The 27,460-nt window shown below is 42.8% G+C and overlaps 1 protein-coding gene across 1 annotated transcript; it reads left to right on the forward strand.

Moving 5' to 3' along the window:
• The first annotated feature begins 360 nt into the window (after positions 1-360).
• On the forward strand, positions 361-26,109 carry LOC126484790 (rho-related BTB domain-containing protein 1-like). The gene is given in 4 exon segments (XM_050108387.1): positions 361-1,823; positions 1,826-1,916; positions 12,475-12,526; positions 25,699-26,109. Coding segments are annotated over 4 exon segments (1,608 nt in total). The 5' UTR covers positions 361-769.
• The last annotated feature ends 1,351 nt before the right edge of the window (positions 26,110-27,460 follow it).

Consider the following 27,460-nt stretch of genomic DNA (forward strand, 5'->3'; position numbering starts at 1 on the left):
AGATGTCAGTAAAGTCCTGCCACGATATTTCGGCGCAGAGTCTTCTGGCCATCTTCAGGTGAGTACCACTCTAGTAGTACTGACGAGTACGCGCTGAGCTCTGCTATTTGGAGCCATACTGAAGTGACATTGCGCATGCGCTCCTCAGCGTGCGCATTCATAACAACTCCGTGCGCTGTGCCTCGCGCCCTCCACGGTGAAAGCTTGGTGTATCGATATCAAGTCGATTTTGATTTTTATGTAGATAACTGACTACGAAGTTCCTCTCTCGTGGCAGGACGTTACTGATATCCGGCAGTTCTCCCGTGTTTTTATGGAACAATCAGTAGGCCGGGAAAGTTTTAAACATCAACATGTGTGTTGCGATATGTCATAGCGACTGACAGGAGGTATTTGATAGTCGTTTGCAAATGTGGACGATTTTTTAAAATCTTTCTTGTGGCTGGTACCCGTACAGAACTTGCTGCCAGTGACTTAATGTTAACTCAATAAATGTTTTACAACACTACGTGCTAAGTTTTCAGAAAACTCCAAGTAAAGAAGTCCATAAATATTTGCAAAAATACTTCATAGGTGTTGTCTATGAAATTTGTGTGATTGTGAAGTGTTTTCCTGATGAGATGTATAATTAGTGCTCCGTTGTTACAATTAACAGCCGTCTGTTTTAACTTCGATGATGGGTTGGATACAATACTGCTCTCAGGTTCCAGGGAATAATTGCTGTAAACAGCTCATATTTCAGGTGCTGCCTAGGTAATGGCTGTCGATAATGGATAATGAACAACCCCATCAGGAGCTGGTGAAATGCGTGGTTGTGGGCGACACCGCCGTGGGCAAGACGCGCCTCATCTGCGCGCGGGCCTGCAACAAGCACGTCTCCCTGTCGCAGCTGCTGACGACGCACGTCCCCACCGTCTGGGCCATCGACCAGTGCCGCATCTACAAAGACGTGTTGGAACGGTCCTGGGAGGTGGTTGATGGAGTCAATGTGTCTCTTCGATTGTGGGATACATTTGGTGATCATGAGAAGGATCGCAGATTTGCATATGGAAGGTCAGATGTGGTGCTGTTGTGTTTTTCCATTACAAATCCAGTTTCACTGAGAAACTGTAAGATTATGTGGTACCCTGGGATAAGGCGATTTTGTCCTCAAACACCAGTTCTGCTTGTTGGGTGCAAGAGTGTTCTGCGTTACATGTACAGAGATGAGACATATCTTAGCTTCTTCAGGGATCGTAGTCCTTTTGTGAGGCCAACTAGAAAAAGTGATCTGGTGATGCCTGACCAGGCCCGCACAATTGCTAAGGAACTGGGTATACCCTACTGTGAGACCAGTGTTCTCACTTATTATGGTGTGAATGAAGTGTTTGAAAATGCAATTCGTGCTGCTCTTATTGCTCGGTGACAGCAGAGATTTTGGATGACAAATCTGAAGAAAGTTCAGCGTCCTTTGCTACAGGCACCGTTCCGTCCTCCCAAGCCACTGCCACCAGAACTTCATGTGACAGCTAGCAGCTATGCAGAAATTATGCAAGCACTGTGGCTACATCAAGCCTACACAGATGTTGTTTTTGTGGCAGGTAGTATAGGTTTCTCAGCACACCGATTTGTTTTGGCAGCTGCTTCACCTACTTTTCACAAGCTGCTAGTTGCAGGACTTGATCTGGGAGTGCGCAGTTCTAGTGAGTCCAGTATGGTAAGCACATTTGGTGAGGCAACTGTGGGTGACTTCAATGATGATACAGAATGCCTCATTCGTCAGTCTGACAGTTACTTCAAGCCTTCTCGTGTCTGGGAGCAGTTGAAACGGCGCTCCAGTTGCCAGGCAGCAGTAAGAGATTAGGATCTTCACGAGAACTCAACCATCCAGCTCTCCAAGCAATTAGAATTGAACAGTGTGAGGCTACCAATACAGTTGGAGGTGAGCCGCCAGCAGTGGTGGATGTGGGGAGAGAGATGGCGGAGTTTTGAAATTTGTCATGAACTGCTATATTTATATATGATGATATCAAGGTAAATACATTGTTTGTTCTCTATTAATGTCTTTCATTTGCTAACTATCCCTATCAGTAGTTAGTGCCTTCCATAGTTTGAATCTTTTATTTAGCTGGCAGTAGTGGCGCTCGCTGTATTGCAGTAGCTTGAGCAGCGAAGATTTTTGTGAGGTAAGTGATTTGTGAAAGGTATAGTTTAATGTTAGTCAGGGCCATTCTTTTGTAGGGAATTTTGAAAGTCAGATTGCGTTGCGCTAACAAAATATTGTGTGTCAGTTTAAGCACAGTCATGTATAATTGCTCATAAGGGGACGTTTCAAACAGTTTACTTATTTTTTTAGCGTCTGTCTCGTTTTCATTTGGCCCCCCTTTATATAGCTTCGTGTACGACATCACAGCTGTTAACAGGGCTGTGACTCAGAATATTCTTGGGGATGAAGCACATTAGCTCTTGCAGAGTACTTTATTTCACTTCGTTGCCATCAGTACTGTAGTAGATAATGGTAACCAAACGACAAACTTCTAAAAACAGTGATCATTAAGTACGTGAAGTGAGATTAATCACAGCACATTCGTTGGGGTCATTCATAGGTTTTTATTCTGTGGAACAGTTTTTTCCATGCCGTTTAACTGAGATAATCTAATGTCTCCAAAGGCACTGTGCTGATTATGGAAAACAATTGATAATCAATGAAAATGTGGTTTCTTCGTGACAGATTTATTTAATCATGATCTACGCAGGTAGTTGCGACGGACAGGGATGGCCGAAGACTGGGGAGAATGGTTGTAAAATATCACATGAAATCAGCGAAGGAATCGCTCATGAGATCCAAAGTGGTACCAGCAGTTCAGCTAGCAGAAACACTGTGACTAGGGAGTTAAACAGGATGGAGTAAAATAGTCGAGCAGATCACCAATTGTCACACACTGGCTTTCCTGAGAAAGATGTTCTTCGCTTTGTTTAATAACAGGAAGTATAAGTTTTCATATTGTGGTGTCACCGCCAGACACCACACTTGGTAGGTGGTAGCCTTTAAATCGGCCGCGGTCCGCTAGTATACGACGGACCCGCATGTCGCCACTGTCAGTGACTGCAGACCGAGCGCCGCCACACGGAAGGTCTAGAGACACGTCCTAGCACTCGCCCCAGTTGTACAGTCGACTTTGCTAGAGATGGGTCACTGACAAATTACGCTCTCATTTGCCGAGACGATAGTTAGCATAGCCTTCAGCTACGTCATTTGCTACGACATAGCGAGGCGCCATTATCATTTGCTATTCATCTTGTGATGCATGTACCGTCAGACCGATGTTCACCAATTATGGATTAAAGTTAAGTATTTCAGAAGCTCCGTACTTTTTTTTACTAGACTCAACTCCTTTAACTGTTCCAGACCTCACGCCAGCCTGAGTGAGCTTAAACGCGTTCCTTTCGGCTTCCTCTCCTAGTGGCTTGGCTGTCTTGCAAAGTCACAACACATATAGCTGGCTTTTCCAGATCAAGAGGGCAGACTTTACCACATATTTGGAGGGCATGGAGAAACGCTTACTATGTTTGTTCGAACTGTAGCTGTATGCTCTACCCAACGTAGCTTTCCGTCTAATATTGCTCGTGGAATTTTTACCGAGGTAGAAAACTTGATATTTGACCGATTTATGATGAAAGACGGTAGGTATTCTCTATATTACAGACGAATAAGCGTGGGATGGCTATGGTTTTTAATGTGTTGAGGCTAATGCTATTCTTTGTGCCCGTTTTGGTAGTGCACACTGGTCAGTATTGAAATTTTCAGTAACTATCTCCTAGTTTACTGGTTTTACACTTAGATACAACTGGATATCTTCAGTCTATAGGTAGCACTCACTGTAGGACTTGACTGATGACATATACTACCTGGTCTCCATTGAGACATTATGGTGCCGGACACGGCGGATTGCTGGCGAGACGTCAGGTACAAACCAAATCATTGTACCACACTTGGAAAGAAATTTCCACTGTTTACTTTGACAAGTAAATTGTCAAAGTCGACCGTGTCAGAGCATTTGCTACACCGTAAGAAGCACACGTTGGCCGCCTCTTTTCCATCCACGGCAAGATTCAGGTCGTTCAAATGGTTCAAATGGCTCTGAGCAATATGGGACTCAACATCTTAGGTCATAAGTCCCCTAGAACTTAGAACTACTTAAACCTAACTAACCTAAGGACATCACACACACCCATGCCCGAGGCAGGATTCGAACCTGCGACCGTAGCAGTCCCGCGGTTCCGGACTGCAGCGCCAGAACCGCTAGACCACCGCGGCCGGCATTCAGGTCGTGCGTTACTTTTATTATAGCAGATGTTGTGCTGCGATGCCAGCGGAAATCGCATTGGTATTTGTCTAGTAGGTTGTTTGTAGTTAAATACATGTTTAACTGGTTGTGGACTGCACAGTGCGTATAATAATTAATGACGTAAACGCATATAGTTGGATGTAGACAATACTAGAACAAAAATTATAAGTAAACATAGGTCCGCAAACGAACAGTTCGCGTTATAGTTACGACTGCGAGGATATCAGACACCACTGACTTGATTCCGTGTAAAAGTCGTCCCAGTTACAAATATTGTACAATAGGAGGAGTTATTAGAGATAAACCGGTAGACGTGCAGGTGAAGGTGAACACAACAGTTACGTGACAGTACTCGTAGTTAATGGGCCAGTTAAAATTTCCATAGTTTAAAGGCTGTTCAGTGTTGTGTCCAGGCCTGCACCGAACTCCGAAATGAGCTGCGGCCCCTGGAGCATATCGAAATCCTTGACAAGCATTGTCAAATATCTTCTTCAGTTCTTCAACCGTGTCAATTGGACCGTTGTACACTACATTTTTAATGTGGGCCCAGATATACAAATCCGCGTGGTTCGGATAAGGTGATCTTATAGGCCACGGTACAGGTTCTCCTTAGCCAGAACATCTGTCACCAAATCATCATGTTAGATATCGTTCAAGAGTGGGATTATAATTCATTCTAAAAGAACGTCAATGATAAGATCCGCTGATGGCATTGCTATCCTTTGTGAATGTGAAGCAGAATTACAGGGTCTTTTGAATGAATGAACAGTGTAATGAGTACAAAACGTGGATTGATAGTAAATCGAAGAAAGACGAAAGTAATGAGAAGTACTAGAAATGAGAAAAGCGAAAAAGTTAACATCAGAATTGGTGATCACGAAGTTGACGAAGTTAAGAAATTCTGTCGCGTAGGCAGCAATCCATGATGGACGCTGCAAGGAGGACATAAAAAGCGATTTAAAAATGGTAGAGATGCCATTCCTAATCAAGAGAAATATACTAGTACCAAACACAGATCAAATTTGAGGAAGAGATGAATGAGAATCTACGTTTGGAGCGCAACATAATGTGGTAAGTGAAGGGTGGTCTGTGAGGAAACCAGAGCAGAAGATAATCCAAGCATTTGAGGTGTGGTGCTACAGCAGAGTGTTGAAAATGAAGTGAGCTCATGAACAATGAGGAGGTTGTCAGCAGGATAGGTGAGGAAAGATATATTTGGAAAACACTGAGATAAAGAAGAAACAGGACCATAGCACATGTGCGACAACATCAAGGGATAACTTCTGTGATACTAGAGGTAGCAGCAGAGTGTACAAATTTCAGAGGGAAACAAAGATTGGTATACATCCGACCGCACCCACAGCATTGCAAAGCTCCCAGTGTCTCTTTGGCCGTGATGATACCCTCTAAATGTTCGGCTATCTGGATGCCTTAGGGCAGGGTATGCATCGTAGTAAATACGTGTAACCTCCCGTGCATTGCTGCTGCCCTATCATACATGAAATGCATATCCGCATACTCCTCGTTACTGTAATGTTCCACGTTACCAGTATGACTCGCACGATATAACTGATGCTCCACAAACAACTGACATGAGCGGCGCTCTGACTATGTACAGTACTGCCGTATCCATTCTGTTTACAGATGCACGTTTCGAAAACGTAAACCAATACACTGCAGAACGGCATGCAGCGTTTACTCAGAAAGACGTCAGTAGTGGCTGGCAATCACGAAGTTGCAATTATCTGGCAAACAGTTCTTTGTAGACCTTTTACGATTACTGAAACTTTGTCGCCTGTAGTATCGTGTACTTTCGACTGTGTGCGTTTGCACCATTAATTAAGAGACAGCTATTTATTCTAAGGCCTCGGACATTACTAGAAGAATGCAAAAATATCTGTAATAACATGTAGATGTAAGAAAATATAGACGAAGTAATCATTAGGCTAAGACTGTTTCTTTACGGATAAATAGCAGCTGTAAGCGGTATGAAGTACCGGTTCAGTTCCTCGACGGGGACCATGTGATAAACTGCAGCATTTAGCCGGCCGTTGTGACCGAGTGGTTCTAGGCGCATCAGTCTGGAACCGCGCGACCGCTACGGTCGTAGGTTCGAATTCTGCGTCGGGCATGGATGTGTGTGATGTCCTTAGGTAAAATAGTTTTAATCAGTTCTAAGTTCTAGGGGACTGATGACTTCGGATGTTAAGTTCCATAGCGCTCAGAGCCATATTTTGTAGCTTTTACTTCGCCTATACCAAAATCATGTAGGATTTTCCTTAGAACAGTTGATCTGCACCTGTCGTGGGTTAATGTATGGCTCTTACTGAGTGTAATACTTCTCACTGCTGTTCTGACTGTTGCAGTTCTTCTTGTAAGAGGTATGATTACCTGATGGAGAGTGTAGTCTGTATGTTAAACGTACAGCGTCTCTCAGAGTCATGAACTGTCTTAGCTCATCAGTCGGCTAAAATAGAGGTTTCCATTTCACTTTTCCGCTCTTTAGTGGAGAATGTTTGTCATGTAGTTGAGCGAGTTTATTTGCAAATCCGTGAAGTTTTTCATTTATGTCCGAGAAAGAAACGGTAGTCGTCTCCCAAACAACTTTTTGTACCTGAACAGCATGCTGAGGTACTTTGAGGTGTTTAGTGCCTGAAAGTAGTCACTTGCGGTTTATTTCTAGTACACGAAAGACATGGCAGGTTCACGTGTTTGAGAGGTATTACTACATTTCCATTGTAATAAAATGATATTTGTAGCAATTAACAATTTCAACGATGAATTGTTCTGAAGTTTCTTCGTGATGGAGAAGACAAAAGGTGTTATTTTTATCGATTCATGTTGGTGCATGATCTATGTGCGAGCATTGTAATTAATGGGACTAAAAATCACGGATAAAGACGAAAATGCGCTCGTCTAAGATTCATTTCTGTAGTTCATGTGGCCTCTTTTAAGCTACATAAGTCAAACTCTGTATCATAATTAGTTGACTTATTGATAGCTTGCTGCCCGATTTGAGGAAGGGGACCAAACAGCGAGGTCATCGGTCACATCAGGATAGGGAAGGATGGGAAAGGAAGTCAGCTGTGCCATTTCAAAGGAACTATTGTGACATTTGCCGGAAATGATTTAGGAACATCATGGAAAACGTAAATCAGGATGGCCGAACTCGGTTTCAACCGTCGTCCTCGCGAATGCGAGTCCAGTGTGCCTCCGAGCCACATCGCTCGATGACTAATTGATTGATGGTGTTACCATCTATACTGACTCATTCGAGTACCTAATTTTATTTGCAGATTTAGAAATTTATATCAGTCTGAAAAGTGCGAAGGTTGTTGACGAATTGTTAGGCAGTAAATGAGCGAACAAAACTCGCGTTCTCTCTTGGCATATTTCTTTAAATAAAACTTAAGCGTCCCTGAGATTCTTGTACAAATCAGTCTTCAATAGCTTACGTAGTATATTCCGTAAGAACTGTAATACGCCTTATCTGATACCACTATGGGACCAATAAACAAGATTTCAAAAATGGCTCTGAGCACTATGCGAATTAACTTCTGAGGTCATCAGTCGCCTAGAACTTAGAACTAATTAAACCTCACTAAACTAAGAACATCACACACATCCATGCTCGAGGCAGGATTCGAACCTGGGATTGTAGCAGCAGCGCGGTTCCGGACTGTAGCTCCTTGAACCGCGCGGCCACTCCGGCTGGCCAAACAAGATTTCACCATTATTTGCGCCTACTTCAGGTACTTCCAATTTCATGTTTAAAAAACTACTGTAGAGAATGTACTTGCTCGGAAAAGAGGGAAGTACCTCTAAAAGGACAAAACACTTCAACAAAATGGAAATTACATGATATGACTGAGACGCTGTGAACATCAGAGTGAACGAATTTTTTGGTCATCGCTGTTTTATTGTTTGCATTTCGCTTATCATTATTTCTCCGGACGTGTGTTCAACAGTTCATCTTTGAAGTCAGTCATCGGAATTTTTTCAGTTATAAGATTTCATCGTTGTGAGAAGTCGTGATCAGAATGGCTGCTTCCGAGCAGAGCTAACGCAAAGTGGAACGTTTTGTCGTCTATTGATTTAATTGGGAGCATCCATCTGGTCTTGTTTCCTGTAAATTAGTCTTCAGGTGCATAAATTACATCAGCCTTCTTGTGCGTATTGTAATATAATTGGTTTTAAGCTCATGTCGTATTGTGTGCCTCGCCTAAAATTGGTGAGACAGTAATAACGGGTACGGTAAATGACGAACCAGTTGAGTTTGATGTAGATTCCGGTGGTAACTCAGAGTCGACGATGCCAGAAATATCTACCGTTTCTCAGTTAGGATTTGATATACAGGCTCAATCCACTGAGGTTGTTTCTCCAACTGATCAACACGCTCATCGATTCACAGTATCACTTTACGGAACTTCAGTTACGATGAGTGCATAAGACAAAGAATTAGCAACCCAAATTGCAACACAAGTAAACACAACACTTGAAACGTAGGATAATTGTCCAAGTTAATCAACGTTGCTTTCGCTGAGGGAAATACAGAACTGGCAGCGCAAATACCGACACAGGTAAAAAACACGCTTGAAACGCTGGACAAATAACTGGCCGCGCAAACTGTGCCACAGGAAAATACCATACTTTAAATGCGTGACAAACAGGTAGCACTGCCAACTGTAGCATGAGAGAAAGAGTTAGCCACGAGGAAAAATAATATTTTGTATGATATGTCTAAATAAATTCAGATCTACAAGCTGCCAATGAGTATACTACATGGCAGGACGAAAAAGAAAAGTTAATACGGAGGGGAAGGGGTAGTACAGCGAGCAAATGCCGAAGCATTCATTGAGCGGAGTAACTCAGGTGATGCTATTCAAATAGAAGTAGAAAACTGAAGGGTGACATTCCACAATGACGAAACAGTCATAACTCTCTGGTCGTGAACTTGCATCACGCGATCGCAGTTGTACAGAGCCCTCAGTGTGATGTTATAACCCTACCACTACTATTGTAATTTAGTATGTTGTTACCTAAATAACAAAAAACCCTGTGTTGCCATGTATACTATACCCCAACAGAACAAATAGTCCTGTCACGGGAAAAACCACCTATAACCCTCTGAATAGAATTTAGTTTAGTTTCCAAATAAGGTACACTATGGAAGGGTAGTCCTGTTAATCGGAAAAACTAGTCAATAGAGTTACTGTTTTTACGGGATTTGACCGTGTTTTGTGTTTAATGGATAAATAAATCAGACTAATCACATCCTTTCCTAAGATCTTATCCCACGGTTAGATAGAAACGCAGTATGAATGATATTACATTGGAGCTAGGACAACTCAGTTCCATGTTCATATAGTGGTTTAAAACGTGTACTAATGGTCGCCAGCCTATCCAGGCAATGAAACAGTGAAGTATTGGAAAAGCAGAAGTATGAATTTTGCCTACATTCTTGCTACTGTTTAAGTTGCTTCTTCAAATAAATAGTACCCCACGTAAACAATGATGGACTACATCCTTATACATTACGTTTTTAAAAGGGAAAAAGCCCAGTAGATAACTTCAAGGAAGCTAAAACAACTTGGCCATGAGGGACCTTTCGATACGCATTTTCTATAATTATCAAACTTAAATACTAAAATACTTAGATACTGAAGCACACACTTTTTATACTCAACATTTCACTTCAAGAAAATCTTTTTCTTGCTGGAATTTACTTTCAAAAGCTATTATTCTTTGAAATAAATCTGTATAGTCATTTAACAGATTCTTGTAACCTGACTACACTCTGACTGAATTTTACTTAATCGAACTTTTACTATAACACTTCGCAATAATTAAGAAAACTCAAAAACAATTTAAATGGTGCCTCTTTATATTAACTTGGCACTTCATAAGTTTGTAAAACAGGATATTCGGATTCATGAAACATCAAGAAAGAACCCTATGAAGGTGTAGGATTAGGACGAAGTAACAGGGTGAACCAGTTTCTTTGAAGTTAAAGAATGATTATTAAAACACAGTTTAAATTATGGTTCACGCTGTACAAAAGTAAAATAACAAAAAAATTTTATCTGGTGGCTGTAGGCTTCGGTGTGGCGAACAATTATCACGGTTGCACTATCCAAAGTATGGCCTGCAAGTATCTTGCTTTATGGTCTCAATTTCTCTTCTTGACGTCGTTCAATTTTACATACAAGTACAGTAGTCCAACAGCTGTCAGATATGCCGCAAGCCGTTTTCGGTCTCCACCCGAGGCATTTTTGTGCAAATTTGGAGGCAAAGCTTATCCTGCTCCACTGTTGCCTACAGACTGTGTGACTTACTTCCCGCCCTTGCTCTAGGTAGGGCGCCAATTCTCCCTTGCCACCTTTTCCGCTTCCCAAAGCCACTTTCGTTTCAAAAAAAAGTACACTGACTTTTACTTAACACCTACTTCTTACATTGTTCCTGAGAATGACCATTTCTTAAATAGTCAAATTTTCATCAGCATGAAGAATTAATACACACAAATATTTTTAAATACAAATTGTCATTAGAAAATTATTTAACGTAATAAACAATTTGCAAAGTATTTTACATACATTACCCACATACAATGCAAAGAACTTCAAACTCCAGTATGGCACTCTTTACACCTACAGAAAAAAAGAGTACCAATATTCGAAAATTTTAAAGCAAAAAATATATATAAAAATTTAAATGAACCATAAACAAATAATGTTATAATGTGTCGTACGTCACAACAATCCCCATCAGCGGTCGTATTGCAACGAATATGAGCAAGTAGGACCGAACACTGACTACAGTAAATGATATCGCAAATGCGAATAAAGGCAACCATCAGCTGCAGAGTGGAATGACGACCATGAAAATTTTTGCCGGACCGGGACTTGAATCCGTATTTCCCGCTGATCGCGAGCGGTCGCCTTACTATTTATTTTTATTTTATTTTTTTTTAATACAGAAATTAAAATTGTACAGGGCAGGTGAGTTTTGAACTCACGACCATCCAGATAACAGCTTAGTATCATAACCACTTCACCTTCTTTAATTTTTTTATTGAGGAATAAATAAGGAAAAGTTTTATTTTTCTTTTGTTTTTTCAAAAGAAAACAAAGACTCCAATTACACTGGTTTCTCCTTCCAGTAAACAAAAATGAGTCTCCTTCGTCTTGTTGGCGAGGAAGCAATCTTTAGGAACAAAAAAAAAAAGTTTCCCAAAGCCAAAATCAAATTTCTTTTTGCTTTAAGAACAATACTATTTGGCTATCCGTGAACGATCCATTGCCAGACCCAAGCTTCCGTATGCTGTCAACCACACGTCTATGACCTAGACTTATACATCCATTGTGTATGTTCCCGTACAAGAAAGACGTTGTACTTGAATACACTGAATATGCTAATGAATTGGTGACACGATTACTACTGGAAGAGAGCTTCTTAAAGAATCACCAGTTCCAGGTGTTTACATCGGACGAAAGTACTTCACCATAGTTGTTTTATAAGGGAATTTAGGAACGTGTTCCAAGTGCATTGAAGGAGGGACAAAGTATTCAGTCACTTATTACACATACTCAGGGCGACGGAGCGTTATGGGTGACGCAAGCCATTGAAACTTGCACTACTTACGACCATACTGAAAAGGCTTTCCCGGTCAACTATTAATCGGATGCTATCAGGAACGTCTGCGTAAGCAGGTGTTCAATCCAGAAGTGTTTAGCCGCAAACAGGGCAGTTTCAGACAATTTTTGCGACGTGTATTAACAAGACACACTATTGGGACGACACTATAGCTGATGGTAGCCGCAGAACACGCTCACCACTCAACATACCACACACACACACACACACACACACACACACACAGACAAACGCGCACGAGCGCGCGCTCACACACACACACACACACACACACGCACATGCACACGCACACGCACACGCACACGCACTTATATATGTTTATGTACAGTCAGTGTGCTACCTGTGAAAGTAAGCAATTAGCATCACGGAAGATGATGAAAAGCCGCTATTCTACCGTCTAAGACACATCTTTCTTGTGTTATAGGCTATGTAAGCTAAACTTTGTATCCTTTTCATGTACATAACATTATCTGTGTTCTTAGAACTTTTTCAGCTTAAAAGTAGGAACTGATGGTGACGAATTGTTGGATGGTAAGCGACCGAACGTCAGTCACACTCTCCGTGGCATAATTATTTAAAAGAAACTAAAGCGTCTTGATATACTTGTACCGATCACTCTTCAATAGCGTACATAGTACTCTCCGAAGAATTTTAATAAGCTGATAGGTCACCCGCGCTCTAACATGTCCGTCTACCAATTCGATCAATGCAGTGGTTGGATACACAAAATACGAAGAGGGTGCTGAGCCGTGTTCACTCCCAACTATGCGCTTTCGTGAAATTCGCTGTCTATCTGTGTTTGGTTTCCCTCCCTTGGTCCGCCTCCGTAGCCTAGCGGTAGCGTTACCCCATACCACGCAGGGGGCCCGGGTTCGATTCCCGGCAGGAAGCTGAGTGTTCTGTGTCCATCATCATTTTCATCATCATTGACAGGCAAGTCGCCGAAGCAGCGTCAACTAAAAAGGACTTGCAATACGGCGGCCGAACATCCCCGAATGGGGACTCCCGGCCTACAATGCCATGCCATTTCCCTCCTCGTTGCGGTTACGTCGTGGTTCTTCTTTCTTTTACGTGTGGCAGCAGAAATGTGTATCGATATTTGCGCCGTGTAACATGGTTTTGTGCATATACTTTCCGGCTACAGGGTCTGGAGGTAGTCGGTCGGTTGTTGCGAAGTTATTTCCGCGTGTTGCAGTTGGCTGGGTCCGCTGGCGGTCCCTGCTCAGTGTCGCAGCGTGTGTGGAGCTGTCCGATCGCTACGAGCTTCGTGGTTCACCGAACCAGGACGTCAAAGTTGAGTAGTGGTTTCGACTACCCAAGCCACGTCCATTCATGTTGTGGTGGTTTGCTGTTGGGGAGGTTTTCCTGTGAGCAACACCGACTGTTTCTACTGCTGAAATTTAGCCACCATGCGGTGCAATTAACTATTTTAGTTGACCACAATTTGATTGCACCAGTGGAATTTTCTGTCTTGTGGCCGTTAGTGTTCTGGTTACGTGGCCTGGACACTGACGCAAATTCAGGCAGTGGTCTTTTGAGCGAAAACTATATTACCGTGTTCTCAAGTGTACCAGAGGAGTTTTCTGCCTAATGGCTGTTAGTGTTCCGGTTACCCGCCATGGCCACTAACGCAATTTCAGGCAGCGTACTTTCCGCACCTATTGTCGCTGTCCAACATGATGTGTAATGTTGACAGTTATACATACTCCATTGTGGATTACCACGTTTGTAACCTTTCCGGTTTGAGTTCTCATGTACTGACTGACTGGAAACAAGTTGCTGTGTCGGTCGGTCCGTGGATGTCCCCTGGTTGGGTTACGACGGATCAAGTATAGTTGGGCTCACCACCTGTCTCGCCTAAGTGAACGGGGGTAGACCGACCTCCCTGGAGGCTTCTGAGTGCCACCGGTGATTAATTATCTGTTGTCACCTACTTTAAATTCTAGGCTTATGGTTATTTTTTATTTTCTTAAGCAAATTTTGCAAAAGTAATTTTAAATTTATCTTTCAAGCCTAAACATTGCGACCTTCTGCCTTTTAAACATTATGTTAATATAGTTTAAATTTTTGAAACTTAATTGTGGCCTTTGGCCATTGGTACTGCACCTTGCATATGTATGTTCTATCTGTTTAGTCTTAAGGCTTTCCACGTAACCGTGATACCTTTTTCAATTATTTGATTTGCCTGTTTAATAGCATTTTTAAGATTTCTTGTTGTTAAACATACTGGCCTTCTGCCTTTAAAAGTCTATGGTAGTATATTTTAAAATTTTGAAATTTAATTATGGCCCTCAGCCATTTGTATTGAACTTTGCATGTTTTGCTAGTTTTTTAAATTATTTTATTGCTATCTTAATTGGATTTTTATCCTGTTGATTTGTTAAGATTTCTTGTTTGGAGGCCTTTAGCCGTGAAAGAGGTGCATTCGGTAAAGGTCCGGCTATGTGCCGCTTTGGTTGTAAAGGTTATTAAATTACAATGAATGACAATTAGAAGGAGAAACTGACCTCAACATTTGGCCCTTTCCACAACGCTATTACCTGTTCTTCCCAGCGGGTTTAGCGGGCGTAACAGGAGCCTTAGAAGTAAATATTTACTTTAAAAAAAGGAGCATTTCAGTACAGTTTCTTGTGTTCTGGGACTGCGTTACTTGTATTCGTGTATCTATGAGCGTGTAACTACAAGCCATGTGTTAAGTAGGCGCAACCTCAAGTTGTGGCACGTTTGAAGAAGAAACTATAAACTTCTTGTGATATTTGACATATATTTTACCCTTCGACCTACTTGGTCCAATCCATATCCATTTTTAAACCTGCTCTCAATGCCTGTTCCGTTGACGTTCTTTCATTCAGGACAATATCTTGGACTTTCTGTGCTATTAAAGCTACATCATCAGCATAAGTCAGAGTGTTGATCCTTCTAACAAGAGGTATTTGTGTCTCCAGGCTTGTTATCTTTCTCATTGTCTCTTTCCAGAACCAGATTAAACAGAAATGGCAAGTGGCACTCTCCCAGTCGTACTTCAAACTTCACCTTGAATTTCTCTTACACCTTTCCAATCACTTCCACTGGTCATATTGCCTGTTCTATATCTGTTTGAGTTAGTTTTATTCGATTTCTGGGTGCCTGTGACCTGCCAGATCTTACCACATTACTCGCCTATTTACACACTAGTAAGCATTATGCAAGTCCACGGAAAGACAGTGAACATCTCTGGTAAATTCCCAGCTCTTTAATGGTATTTTCTTTGCTGTATATAGCTGGTCTACGGTTCATTACCTCTTTCTCAGCCCCGCTTGTCGGAATCTCAGTACCTCCTCGACGTTTGGTGTTAATGGCTTCAGTAACAACATGCTCAGGCTCTTATAAGTTGTGTATAGTAGGGTCATTCTTCTACAGTTACTGCATCTCATTGAAACTTCATTCTTTAGTGTTAGGCAGATAACGGTGGTGTGACACTAAATTGTTAAAAAACTGACATTATATTAAGATAGTACAGGAACTGGTAGTGTAAGGAATAAACAAGAAAATAATTAGTGGCAGTGTATGGTACAACACTAAACTGGCTAGTAACTTATAATTACGCCAATGATACGATTATGCATTTCTAAATAAAAATGAAAGTAATACTAAATTTTTACAGTAACAGGTAATGCAAATAGCTTCTAAAAACAGTTAGTGAGGAGGTAAAGCAAAACTATTAACTTGTTAGTTAGTTACGGCTAATTATAATCTAATTCTGTCTGAGAACACCATTCTCAGATGTCAGTACTTTTGTTTCAGCCTTTTGTGTCATTGTCCAGGTCTCCGCTACATATAGAATGACAGGTTACACTAGTGTCCTTATCTCCGTATACGTCAATAGAAGCCGGGACTTCAACAGCTTTCTGAGTGCAAACTTTGAACTATTTGCTGTGTGTATTCTTCCCTTTATTTCCTGGTCGATCTCATTCCTTTCACTGAGTATTGCCCCAGACTATTTGATTTCTCTTGTATCCTTTCAAGAGCGTATCATCCACATGCAAATGTCTGTCATAGTTCTGTCTGCTCACTACGAGGTACTTGGTCACATCCACATTCCTTTTGAAGCCTGCTCCCAGTGCCCCTTCCGTTAACACTCTTTCATTTTGAACCATTCTGTACTATTAAAGTAACATCATCAGCGCTGGCCAGAGTGTAGTTCCTTCTATCAACATGCTTATTAAATTTCTCATTGTTTCTTTCCAGAACCAGATTAAACAGAAGAAGAGTGTGGGAATCTCCCTATCGGACACCAATCTTGATCTTGAATTTCGATGACACCTTTCCATCTACATCTACATCTACATACATACTCCGCGATCCACCGTACGGTGCGTGGCGGAGGGTACCTCGTACCACAACTAGCATCTTCTCTACCTGTTCCACTCCCAAACAGAACGAAGGAAAAATGACTGCCTATATGCCTCAGTACGAGCCGTTATCTGTCTTGTCTTATCTTTGTCGTCTTTCCGCGAAATATAAGTTGGCGGAAGTAAAATTGTACTGCAGTCAGCCTCAAATGCTGGTTCTCTAAATTTCCTCAGTAGCGATTCACGAAAAGAACGCCTCCTTTCCTTCAGAAACTCCCAATCGAGTTCCTGAAGAATTTCCGTAACACTCGCGTGATGATCAAATCCACCAGTAACAAATATAGCAGCCCGCCTCTGAATTGTTTCTATGTTCTCCCTCAATCCGACCTGAAAGGGATCCCAAACGCTCGAGCAGTACTCAAGAATAGGTCGTATTAGTGTTTCATTAGCGGTCTTCTTTACAGATGGACCACATCTTCCCAAAATTCTACCACTGAACCGAAGACGACTATCTGCCTTCCCCACAACTGCCTTTACATGCTTGTCCCACTTCATATCGCTCTGCAGTGTTACGCCCAAATATTTATTCGACGTGACTGTGTCAAGCGCTACATTACTAATGAAGTATTCAAACATTACGAGATTCTTTTTCCTATTCATCTGCATTAGTTTACATTTATCTACATTTAGAGTTAGCTGCCATTCTTTACACCAATCACAAATCCTGTCCAAGTCATCTTGTATCCTCCTGCAGTCACTCAACGACGAGACCTTCCCGTACACCACAGCATCATCAGCAAACAACCGCACATTGCTATCCACCCTATCCAAAAGATCATTTATGTAGATAGAAAACAACAGCGGACCTACCACACTTCCTTGGGGCACTCCAGATGATACCCTCACCTCCGATGAACACTCACCATCGAGGACAACGTTCTGGGTTCTATTATTTAAGAAGTCTTCGAGCCACTCACATATTTGAGAACCAATCCCGTATGCTCGTATCTTAGTTAGGAGTCTGCAGTGGGGCACCGAATCAAACGCTTTCCGGAAGTCAAGGTATATGGCATCCATCTGATACCCTTCACCCATGGTTCGCAAGATATCATGTGAAAAAAGGGCGAGTTGCGTTTCGCAGGAGCGATGCTTTCTAAAGCCGTGCTGATGCATGGACAGCAACTTCTCTGTCTCAAGGAAATTCATTATATTCGAACTGAGAATGTGTTCGAGAATCCTGCAACAAACCGATGTTAAGGATATTGGTTTGTAATTTTGAGGATCCGTCCTTCTACCATTCTTATATACAGGCGTGACCTACGCTTTTTTCCAGTCGCTCGGGACTTCAAGTTGGGCAAGAGATTCGCGATAAATGCAAGCTAAGTAAGGAGCCAATGCAGTAGAGTACTCTCTGTTAAACCGAATTGGAATCCCATTAGGACCTGGCGATTTATTTATTTTCAACCCATTCAGCTGCTTCACAACTTCAGGGATGTCTATCACTATGTCCTCCATAAGGGAATCTGTACGAGACTCAAACGGCGGTATGTTTGTACGATCCTTCTGCGTGAAAGATTTCTCAAATGCTAAATTTCCACTTCCTGTCACTGAACTGTTGTGTCTTGTATACATACTTGTGTAAGTTTTATATGTTTTCTGGGTGTCTGTGCCATTTCCAGTTCTTACCATATTGCTTGCCTCTTCATACTAACCTACACTTTTTGCAAGTCCACAAAAGGACAGTGAACATCTGTGCGAAATTCCCAGTCCTTTAATGGCATTTGCCTTAATGTATGTAGTTGGTCTACGGTTCATTCTCCCTAACAAAATCTTTATTACCGGAATGTCAGCTCCTCCTCGATGTACGGTGTTAACGGCTTCAGTAACAAAACACTCAGAATGTTATAAGATGTTTATCGTAAGGTAACTCCGCTGCAGTTGCTGCATCTCATTCGGTCACTTATCTTTAGTGTTTGGCAGATGACAATGGTGTAACACTAAATTGTTAACAAAGTAACGTTGAGCTGGAGTAGTACAGACAGTAAGTAACAAACAAGAAAGGAATTGGTAATACGGTAAGCTAGAACACTTAACTGGTTAGTGACTTATTATAACACCAATGATATGACAATGAATCGCTAAATAAAAATGGAATTAATACTGAATTACTACCGTAACAGAAAAGGTAAATAACAACGAGAAAAAAATTCAGTGAGAAGGTAAAGTAAAAGAATTCATATATATTAGTTACTTATTGATAACTACGTCCTACAATAACAACCAAACACATAGATAGACTTAACAGCTGCAAGACCATTTCCAGCTGATACCTGCGGAGAGGGATATTATACAACACGAAGATAGCACATATTCTGTTTCAGATATCCACAGGGCGCCTTGTCGAAACTGGGACAAACTGCAGCAAACGATCGCTGACGAAACAGGGAGCAAAACTCTGGATACGGACACAAGACCAGAAATGGATGGTGTCTCTGATACAGGGTGTATACTAATTCGTCATGTATGTAAAATACAACGCAGAGCTCGACATGTTGTAATGAGACCACCGTCAGACAAACTGTTCGGCAGTGGTTCACACGGGTCTTTATGCACTCTGAAACACGACACAGTGCTCACGGGCATACACATTCAAATGTGGCAGCATGCAACGGAACAGAGATACTGGCGGTATTTATATGTGTTAGTGTGTCTGCAGGTCCAGGATGGTTTCCACATACACGAATTTTTTCTGGTCATCAACAGGTGTAAACCACAAGATCCAGCGACCCGTCAACTTAGGAACGACATTACCATTTGTAACGCCAAAGGCGCTTCGTCGAAAAGAGGAGACTTACTCACCTCTGGGAAGTGCACGTAAGCCATGCCTTTGAGGCTTTGTGGAAGATACCATGTAGCGGACAACAATAATCGCTGCTAAGACACCGAGGCTGAAGCGGTGCTCATCGTTCACGGCTACCAAGGGGATTCGCCGTAGACTAACGTTAGGTTGCCTCACGTACATGGATGACAGAATTCCAGCACCATGGCCTCCTCCGCGACAACCAGCTTCAAAACTGTCGCCACATGGGGAAGTCCGTGTGTGTTTTAAGGCTTTGAGCCTTGTCCAACAGATAGTGGCAGTTGTCGAGGAAAGAGTTCCATATCCTTGTCTGGCTTAACCCATTCTGCTGGTCAACATTTTCTGATACGAGCCCATCTCACTCAAACGAACAAATACTGTTGCTAACAATTTGTGATGCGGTGCTATCGGCGGAAATACTTTCCCCGGTCCAAGAGTGCAGCCGACCGCCAATTGTCATTTGCCTGTCAACATGCGTTAATCATCTCAGCCAGATCCTGCTTGGTGGATCGAGCCATCGTCTCTCAGCGGTGTACTAATACGACACACGCCCACACAAGTGTGAGTCGACCACAGTAGTCGAAATGAGCGTCTGTCGTCATTGGCCGGAAGGCCCCTTGCGGGGCTGGTCCGGCCGCTTTGGTGCAGGTTTTATTACGTTCGACGCCATATTGGGCGACCTGCGCGACGGATGGGGATCAAACGGTGATGAATACAGCACAACACCCAGTCCCTGAGCGGAGAAAATCTCCGACTCAGCCGGGAATCGAACTCGGGCCCGTAGGACGGCAATCCATCACTCTGACCAATCAGCTATCGGGTCGGACACCACATCAGTGAAGTGGATGGCCCCAAGATCCGATGTGTCAGATCACCGCTGTCACGCACAACTGAGTGTGGTGCTAAAACACTAGCACACGTAGATCTCGCACTCTAGCCTGGTCTGCCGCCTTGCGTGATTTCAACCACTGAAACTTACAGTGAGGTGAAAATAGTCCTTGGGATACTTTCTAATATCGTGTCTGTGTAGGGTATTGTAGGAGCTCAGCTTGGCATGGACTCAACATGTCGCTGGAAGACCACTGCAGAATTATTGAGCACCGCTGCGTCTGTAGTCGTTCATAACTGCGAAAGTATTACCGGTGCACGATTTTGTCCACGAACTGACCTTTCGATTATGTCCCATAAATATTCATTGTGATTCACGTCGGTCTATCTGCCTGGCCATACAATTCCCCCGAACTATTCAAAAAGTTCCTCAAACAATCGCATTGATTCTTCCTCACTAGTCTCTTAAATTTCAACCTACTCTGCATGACTATTGAATTGAGTTCTCATTCCGTATCTGCCCCTGGTATGGCTTACAGTTCAGTTTCTGTTTTCGGAATCTCTGCCTGATCATGATGTAATCTAACTGAAATTTTCTCGTACATTCCGATCTTTTTCAAGAATACTTCCTTCTCCCGTGACTCTTTATCAGAGTATTCGCTGTTACTGCCTGACATAGTAGTATACTGTCACCCATAAAATATCCATCTTTGTTTGGGAACATGAAGTCCATGAATGGCCGAAAGTGGTGTCTAAGTAATTCAACTGGACCAGATGACCCAGTCCGATCCACGTAAACATAGCCCTCCACCAACTGGCACATTGCCTTATTTGCAACTTGGGTCCATTTCTACGTTGGCTCTGCGCCACACTAGAATCCCACCATCAGCTTTTACCAACTGAAATCTGGACCCATCTGAACAGACCTCTGTTTTCCAGTCAGCTAGCGTCCAAGCAATGTGATCACGAGACCAGGAGGGTCGCTGCAGGTGGCGTCGTCTGCTGCCATAGCCCATTAAATCTAATTTTCCGCTCACTGTCCTGACGGACACGTTTCGTCGTACGTTTAACATAGATTTCTATGCTGATTTCACGCAGTGTTGTTTGTATATTAGCACTGACACTCCACGTAAACACCGCTGCACTAGGCCTTTAAGTGAAAGCCGTCGACACTGCGTTGTCCATGGTGAGAGGTAATGCCTGAAATGTGGTACTCTCGGCCCACTCTTGAGACTGTTGATCTCAATATTGTGGTGTCACCGCCAGACACCACACTTGCTAGGTGGTAGCTTAAATCGGCCGCGGTCCATTTAGTACATGTCGGACCCGCGTGTCGCCACTGTGTGATCGCAGACCTAGCGCCACCACAAGGCAGGTCTCGAGATACGATAGAACACTCGCCCCAGTTGTACGGACGACATTGCTAGCGACAATACGGACAAAGCCTTCCTCTCATTTGCCGAGAGTCAGTTAGAATAGCCTTCTGCTAAGTCCATGGCTACGACCTAGCAAGGCGCCAATTGTAACAGTGCATGTATCTTACGAGTCTCATTTGTATAGCCAAGAGAGATGTATCACAAGGAATAAATAAAGTTAAGTATATTCCAAAGCTACGTATTTTCTTGATAGCAGTCATAACGTATCTTGTTCCAGACTTGACGCCAGTCGGCGTGTGTGTACGCGTGCCTTTCTTTCGGCTACTTCAGTGTGGCGTAACAGTCTTGTTACGTCACATCAAATATATTCAATTCCCTGACGATTTTCGAAATGGAAAGTTTTATGCGTCTGGTTCGAACCACCATGTCGTGTTCAAAGCCTGTTAATTGTTATCCTGTGGCCATAATCTCGCCGAAAAACTTATCGCATCAATCCCCTGAGTACATACCACATCTCTCCAATACACCCCCATTTATACCTCGTGTACGGTATACTACCGCATTCTGTGTACGTATATATCGTTATCTCGCGACTTTTGTCACCTCAGTATAGGTTATGCTTTGGTGCATTCTAATTCAAACCAAATGAAAAGTTTGCAGTCTACCAGCTATCATGTAAGATACTACATACGCCAATATGGAAACAGAAAATACCTTACATATACGAGGCCTGTTCAGAAAGTAAGCTCCGATTGATTGCCAAATTGAAACCACAGTGAACATCAGAAATGTTTTACTTGTAACAATTAGCTACACCTTTCAGCTACTTCTCTACGTAGTCGCCATTCTGACTTAGACTTTTGTCATAGCGTTGTACCAACTTTTCAATAGCCTCATCATAGAAGGCAGCCGCCAGTGCTTTCCGGCAATTCTCCACGCTGGCCTACACCTCGTTGTCTGTGTCAAAATGTTGTCTTCAAAGACAGCGGTTCATGTGACCAGAGATGAAACTCAGGGGGAGACAATTGCGGACTGTATTGTGGGTAATCTAACATTTCCATTTGAAAACGATGCAGGAGCATCTTCATTGCCCCTGCAGAATGCGGCTGGGAATTGTCGTGAAGACGAAACAGCAAGACAGTTATGTAATGTTACTTGCATAGCTTCGGGCGAAATTTCTCACCCGGCCCTCGTACTTGGCGGCAGACACTATTTTCTAGACATCTTTACGCACTCACTGCGAGCTCAGAAATGAGAAGAGCGACGTGATGCTAACTGGGGTTATACTAGAGACACTACCCAACACATCTGTGCAAAGTTTTATCGGATTTTCATAGTCGTTTCCATTTCGCGACCGATCGGAGCTTACTTTCTGAACGCCCCTCGTAGTAACATTTACTCCCTTATACCTGTACTGGTAGTAATCAACATCAAAAATCAGTTCGATACTTTGTCAGTTTGTTTTATAAGTGATTCTTAATACTGTCACCAATTAATGGTAACCTCTGTGTTGTGCCGCTTGGCGATCCATTCTAGCTGTGACGAGAATCTCTAGCGCCATGCGACAGCGCCACTTGCAAGCGGTTGCCGTGAAGGGTGGCCGGAGCGGACGGCGCGGGCACTTTGTTCTGAGACTACAAACGTGAAGATACCAGCCTTGCTTGTAAAATTCCGGCAGTGGTCAGCTAACGTAGCTATGTCAAACGTGTTGTGCTAGTAGTGGTCCGATACATGGCCACGTTTTCTGCACGACACTATTGGGTTGCATTCATACAGAAATCCGTATTAGCGCTCAGCACTGTACAAATTGTGATAAATCACCTTAGAGCATTAATCGAACTTGATAGAAATTGCAAGACGGGAAAAATCTGTTGTGAAATGCTACACGCCATTGCAAGGAATTTTAAATACAAGCCACAACTTTCTTCTGCAGGCAGTTTTGAACTTTCATTTCCAAACTCGGGTGGCTGGATAAAATTAGAAAAATTGTTCAGAGCTCACAGGCGGAGCCTGAACTAGTAACCTATGTCCTCAGTTATTTACTCGATGTGTTCCATCTCTCTCTTCCTGTACAGTTTTTGAACTCTACAGCTCCCTGTAGCAACTTGAAAGTTTTTCTTGTGTTGTCTTACCATATATTCTACCATTCTAACCCATCTTCTTCTCATTGTTTACCATACATTCCTTTCCTCGCCGATTCTTTCCATAACCTCCTGATTGCATGCCGTATCAGAGAACATAATTTTGAACATTCTCCTGTTCACATTTTAAATACATCGATTCTCAACTGTTCCACTTTTCTCACATTTCATGTTTCGATACCGTACAATATTACGCTAAAAACTTATATTTTCAGATATTTCCTCCTCGAATTAAGGTGTATGTTTGATACTAGTAGATTTCCCTTGTCTACGAAAGCCCTTTCCACTGGTGCTAGTCAGCTTTTTTTGTCCGTCTTGCTCCGTCATGCGTTATTTGGCTGGTTAGGATGCAGAATCCCTTAACTTCATGTACCTCGTTATCACCAGTCGTCATGTTAAGCTCCTCGCTGTTCTCGTTTCTACTTCTTCTCATTATTTCGTCTTTCTTCAAAAATGGTTCAAATGGCTCTGAGCACTATGGCACTTAACTTCTGAGGTCATCGGTCCCCTAGAACTCAGAACTACTTAAACCTAACTAACCTAAGGACATCACACACATCAATGCCCGAGGCAGGATTCGAACCTGCGACCGTAGCAGTCATGCGGTTCCGGACTGAAGTGCCTATAACCGCACGGCCACCGCGGCCGGCCGTCTTTCTTCGATTCAATCTCAATCCATAATTCTGTTCTCATTAGACTGTTCATTCAGCAGATCCTGCAGTTCTTCTTCTCTTTCACTGAGGATAGCGATGTCACCAGTGAATATTTTCTTTGTTTTCCTTTCACCCCGAATTTTGATTCCACTCTTAAACCTTCTTCTTATTTCCGTCATTGCTCTTTCGGTTGCATAGATTAAGCAGTAGCTGTGAAAGATTACATGTAGCTCTTATATCCTTTTCAATCTGGACACATCGTTCTTGGTCTTCCACTCTTGTAATTCCCTCTTGGCCCTCGTACATATTGTACACTATCCGTATTTCCTACTGCTTACCGCCATTTTTCTAAGAATTTCGAATATCTTGCACCATTTGACATTGTCGAATCTTTTCCCAGGTCAACAAATGCTGTGAACGTGTCTCGATTTTTTAGCCGTTGTTTCATTCTCAACCGCAAAGTCAGAACTCCCTCTCCCGTGACTATAACTAAGGCCAAACTGATCGTCATCTAACACTTCCTCAATTTTCTTTTTCATTCTCCAGTGTATTAAACTCTGAGAAACTCGGTTGCATGGGCCGTTATGCTGATTATGCTTGTGATTTTTGAACAGAATATTCGCTATAACTAACTGAAATTTTTGGCTGAACTCAAGTAGTTCTTCATGTCTATCATTCGCACTACGAATCTCACGTTCTCCTTCCCCTACAGTAGCACTTAAATCCCCAATGACTATTAGATGGAATAATTACGGGATAAAATTGAGAGGTCAGTTCCTACACAACATCCTGCATCGGCAACTCTTTCGTTATTATGGACGGCTAGAGAAGCAGCGTGGCTCAATTTATTTGCTTTTTTCTGCAGTGGACTGCCAACAACTTGTTGAGCTTCTGCCACGTAGCGCTGCCGCAGTACGCTCGGCAAAAGATGATCGGAACGGTGTTAGTAGGTATCCTGTAACTTTTGTCACTGCAGCGTAATTTTATATTTATTTTACTACATTTTAGTTATTTTATGATCCAAGTTGCGGATTCAAGAAACCACTTCATCAAAAAATAATGAGAAGAACGACTGGAGATGATCTTGTCACTCAGTCATAAGTGTCCTCAACTGTGGTGGTTTTGCGAAGGGGCAGGTGGTAGGGTGCGAGGTGCCGCAGCTGTGGGGGCCCTAGCTCCCATCTGCTGGACTCACTAAAGCTCTTCTCGCCTATACTTTGAAGGTTAATTCGACATTGTCAGGCATCCAAGGGAGATATGTAGATATACTGTACATGGCGAAAATGTAGCCCACAATCTATCCTCATTTCTCTCAACCATGAAATTATTTGCCGTGGGATAAATCATTCAGCAATAAGTGTGGTTAGTTCCAGTTTTTTATTTATGAGTACTTCCATATTGAGTGTTCTCAAAATTTCATTAATAGCTCTTTGTATATCTATATTTGATTGCTTAACTGGGTCAGTGCATCGCCCGATTTTCTTCAGACACATAATCAGAAATTGACGAATTGCTTTCTACGTTGCAGGCAAAACCTATTTTCCCTATCGGTGACAACATACAGATTGTGAATCTGCCAGCCGATGGCTACGATCCACCTGGCGGCCTCGCAGTCGCCATCACCGGCTGGGGCGCCACAGCCTCCACGGGACAGGAGGCGTCGACCACGCTAACGAAGGTGGACATCACCGTCATCGACCGAGCCAGCTGCGTGGCCACATTCGGCGTCACCGACCGAATGATCTGCGCCGGCGAGGCCGGCAACAGCACCTGCTACGGCGACTTTGGTGGGCCGCTCGTTAGTGGCAGCACTCAGGTCGGCATTAGCTCGTGGGCAAACGAAGAATGCGAGTCCGATGGCGCCGTCTACACTAACGTCGGCTATCTCCGTTGGTTTATCGATGGTGCCATGGCAATGGAGTATCCTAAGGAAAACTGATCAACTTCTCTCATTCTTTCCGCATTCATGTAAAACAAATTGTAGCGTAATCAGTGGTCATACATACTCAGACGTTCTTAAAATTCCAGTTCCTTCTAGCAAATTTGACGTCATAGTCAGTGTCATACGTAAGTATCATCAAATAACTGGTATCAACTGTTACTTGGCATACATTTTCTTTTCGTTCGATGTTTTCTAGGAGGATGTGGCAGGTACATCACAGTGGTGATTGGACATACGAGTAAACAATCATGTCATAATAATAACTTCTAACATGTGTCGATACTGGACTCCGAGTGAGCAACTAGACACACTCTGCGTTCCAATAGTTTTGGTTAAGTTAGAGTATTCTATAGAGCGATTAACGTCTCGTTATTTCTACAGATGCTTCTATTAGAACGTGTAGGTATCTACATGATGTGCACCGTAAAGACCACTTCAGTGGATTTGTATGGTCGTTGCTCATATAATGTCAGCTTTCTTCAGCCATGGAATCAGTTTTGCCACTGTGTTCACATCGCCACAACGTAGGCACTGTGACTCGCATGAAGCCCTAATAACTCTCCTTACACGATTAAAATGACTCACATTTCCAGGCTCCGACCGGAGCGTATTGATATTGGTTACGTCTTGGTCATTTAAAAAAAATACGATGTTTCGTTACGATTGGCATTTTATTTTCTTGTCTTGGAACATGGTCACTGGTATGAAAATTACAGATTGTTTACGATTCTGTTTCACACACTCGAAAGCTGTTATTTCAGTAGGCTTCAATTACTTACGGCTCATCCTCTTTTGTTTATCATTTATGTGTTCTATGAGCACTACTGGACATTAAAATTGCTACACCACGAAGATGACGTGCTACAGACGCGAAATTTAATCGACAGGAAGAAGATGCTGTGATATGCAAATGATTTGATTTTCAGAGGATTCACACAATGTTGGCGCTGGTGGCGACACCTACAACGTGCTGACATGAGGAAAGTTTCCAACCGATTTCTCATACACAAACAGCAGTTGACCGGCGTTGCTTGGTGGAACGTTGTTGTGATGCCTCGTGTAATGGGGAGATATGCGTACCCACGTTTTCGACTTTGATAAAGGTCGGATTGTAGCTTATCGCGATTGCGGTTTATCGTATCGCGACATTGCTGCTCGCGTTGGTCGAGATCCAATGACTGTTAGCAGAATATGGAATCGGTGGGTTCAGGAGGGTAATACGGAACGCCGTGCTGGATTCCAACGGCCTCTTCACTAGCAGTCGAGATGACAGGCATCTTATCCGCATGGCTGTAACGGATCGTGCAGCCCCGTCTCGATCATTGAGTCAACAGATGGGGACGTTTGC

This window comes from Schistocerca serialis, chromosome 6 (assembly GCF_023864345.2).
Source record: "Schistocerca serialis cubense isolate TAMUIC-IGC-003099 chromosome 6, iqSchSeri2.2, whole genome shotgun sequence".
NCBI classification, from domain to species: Eukaryota; Metazoa; Arthropoda; class Insecta; order Orthoptera; family Acrididae; genus Schistocerca; species Schistocerca serialis.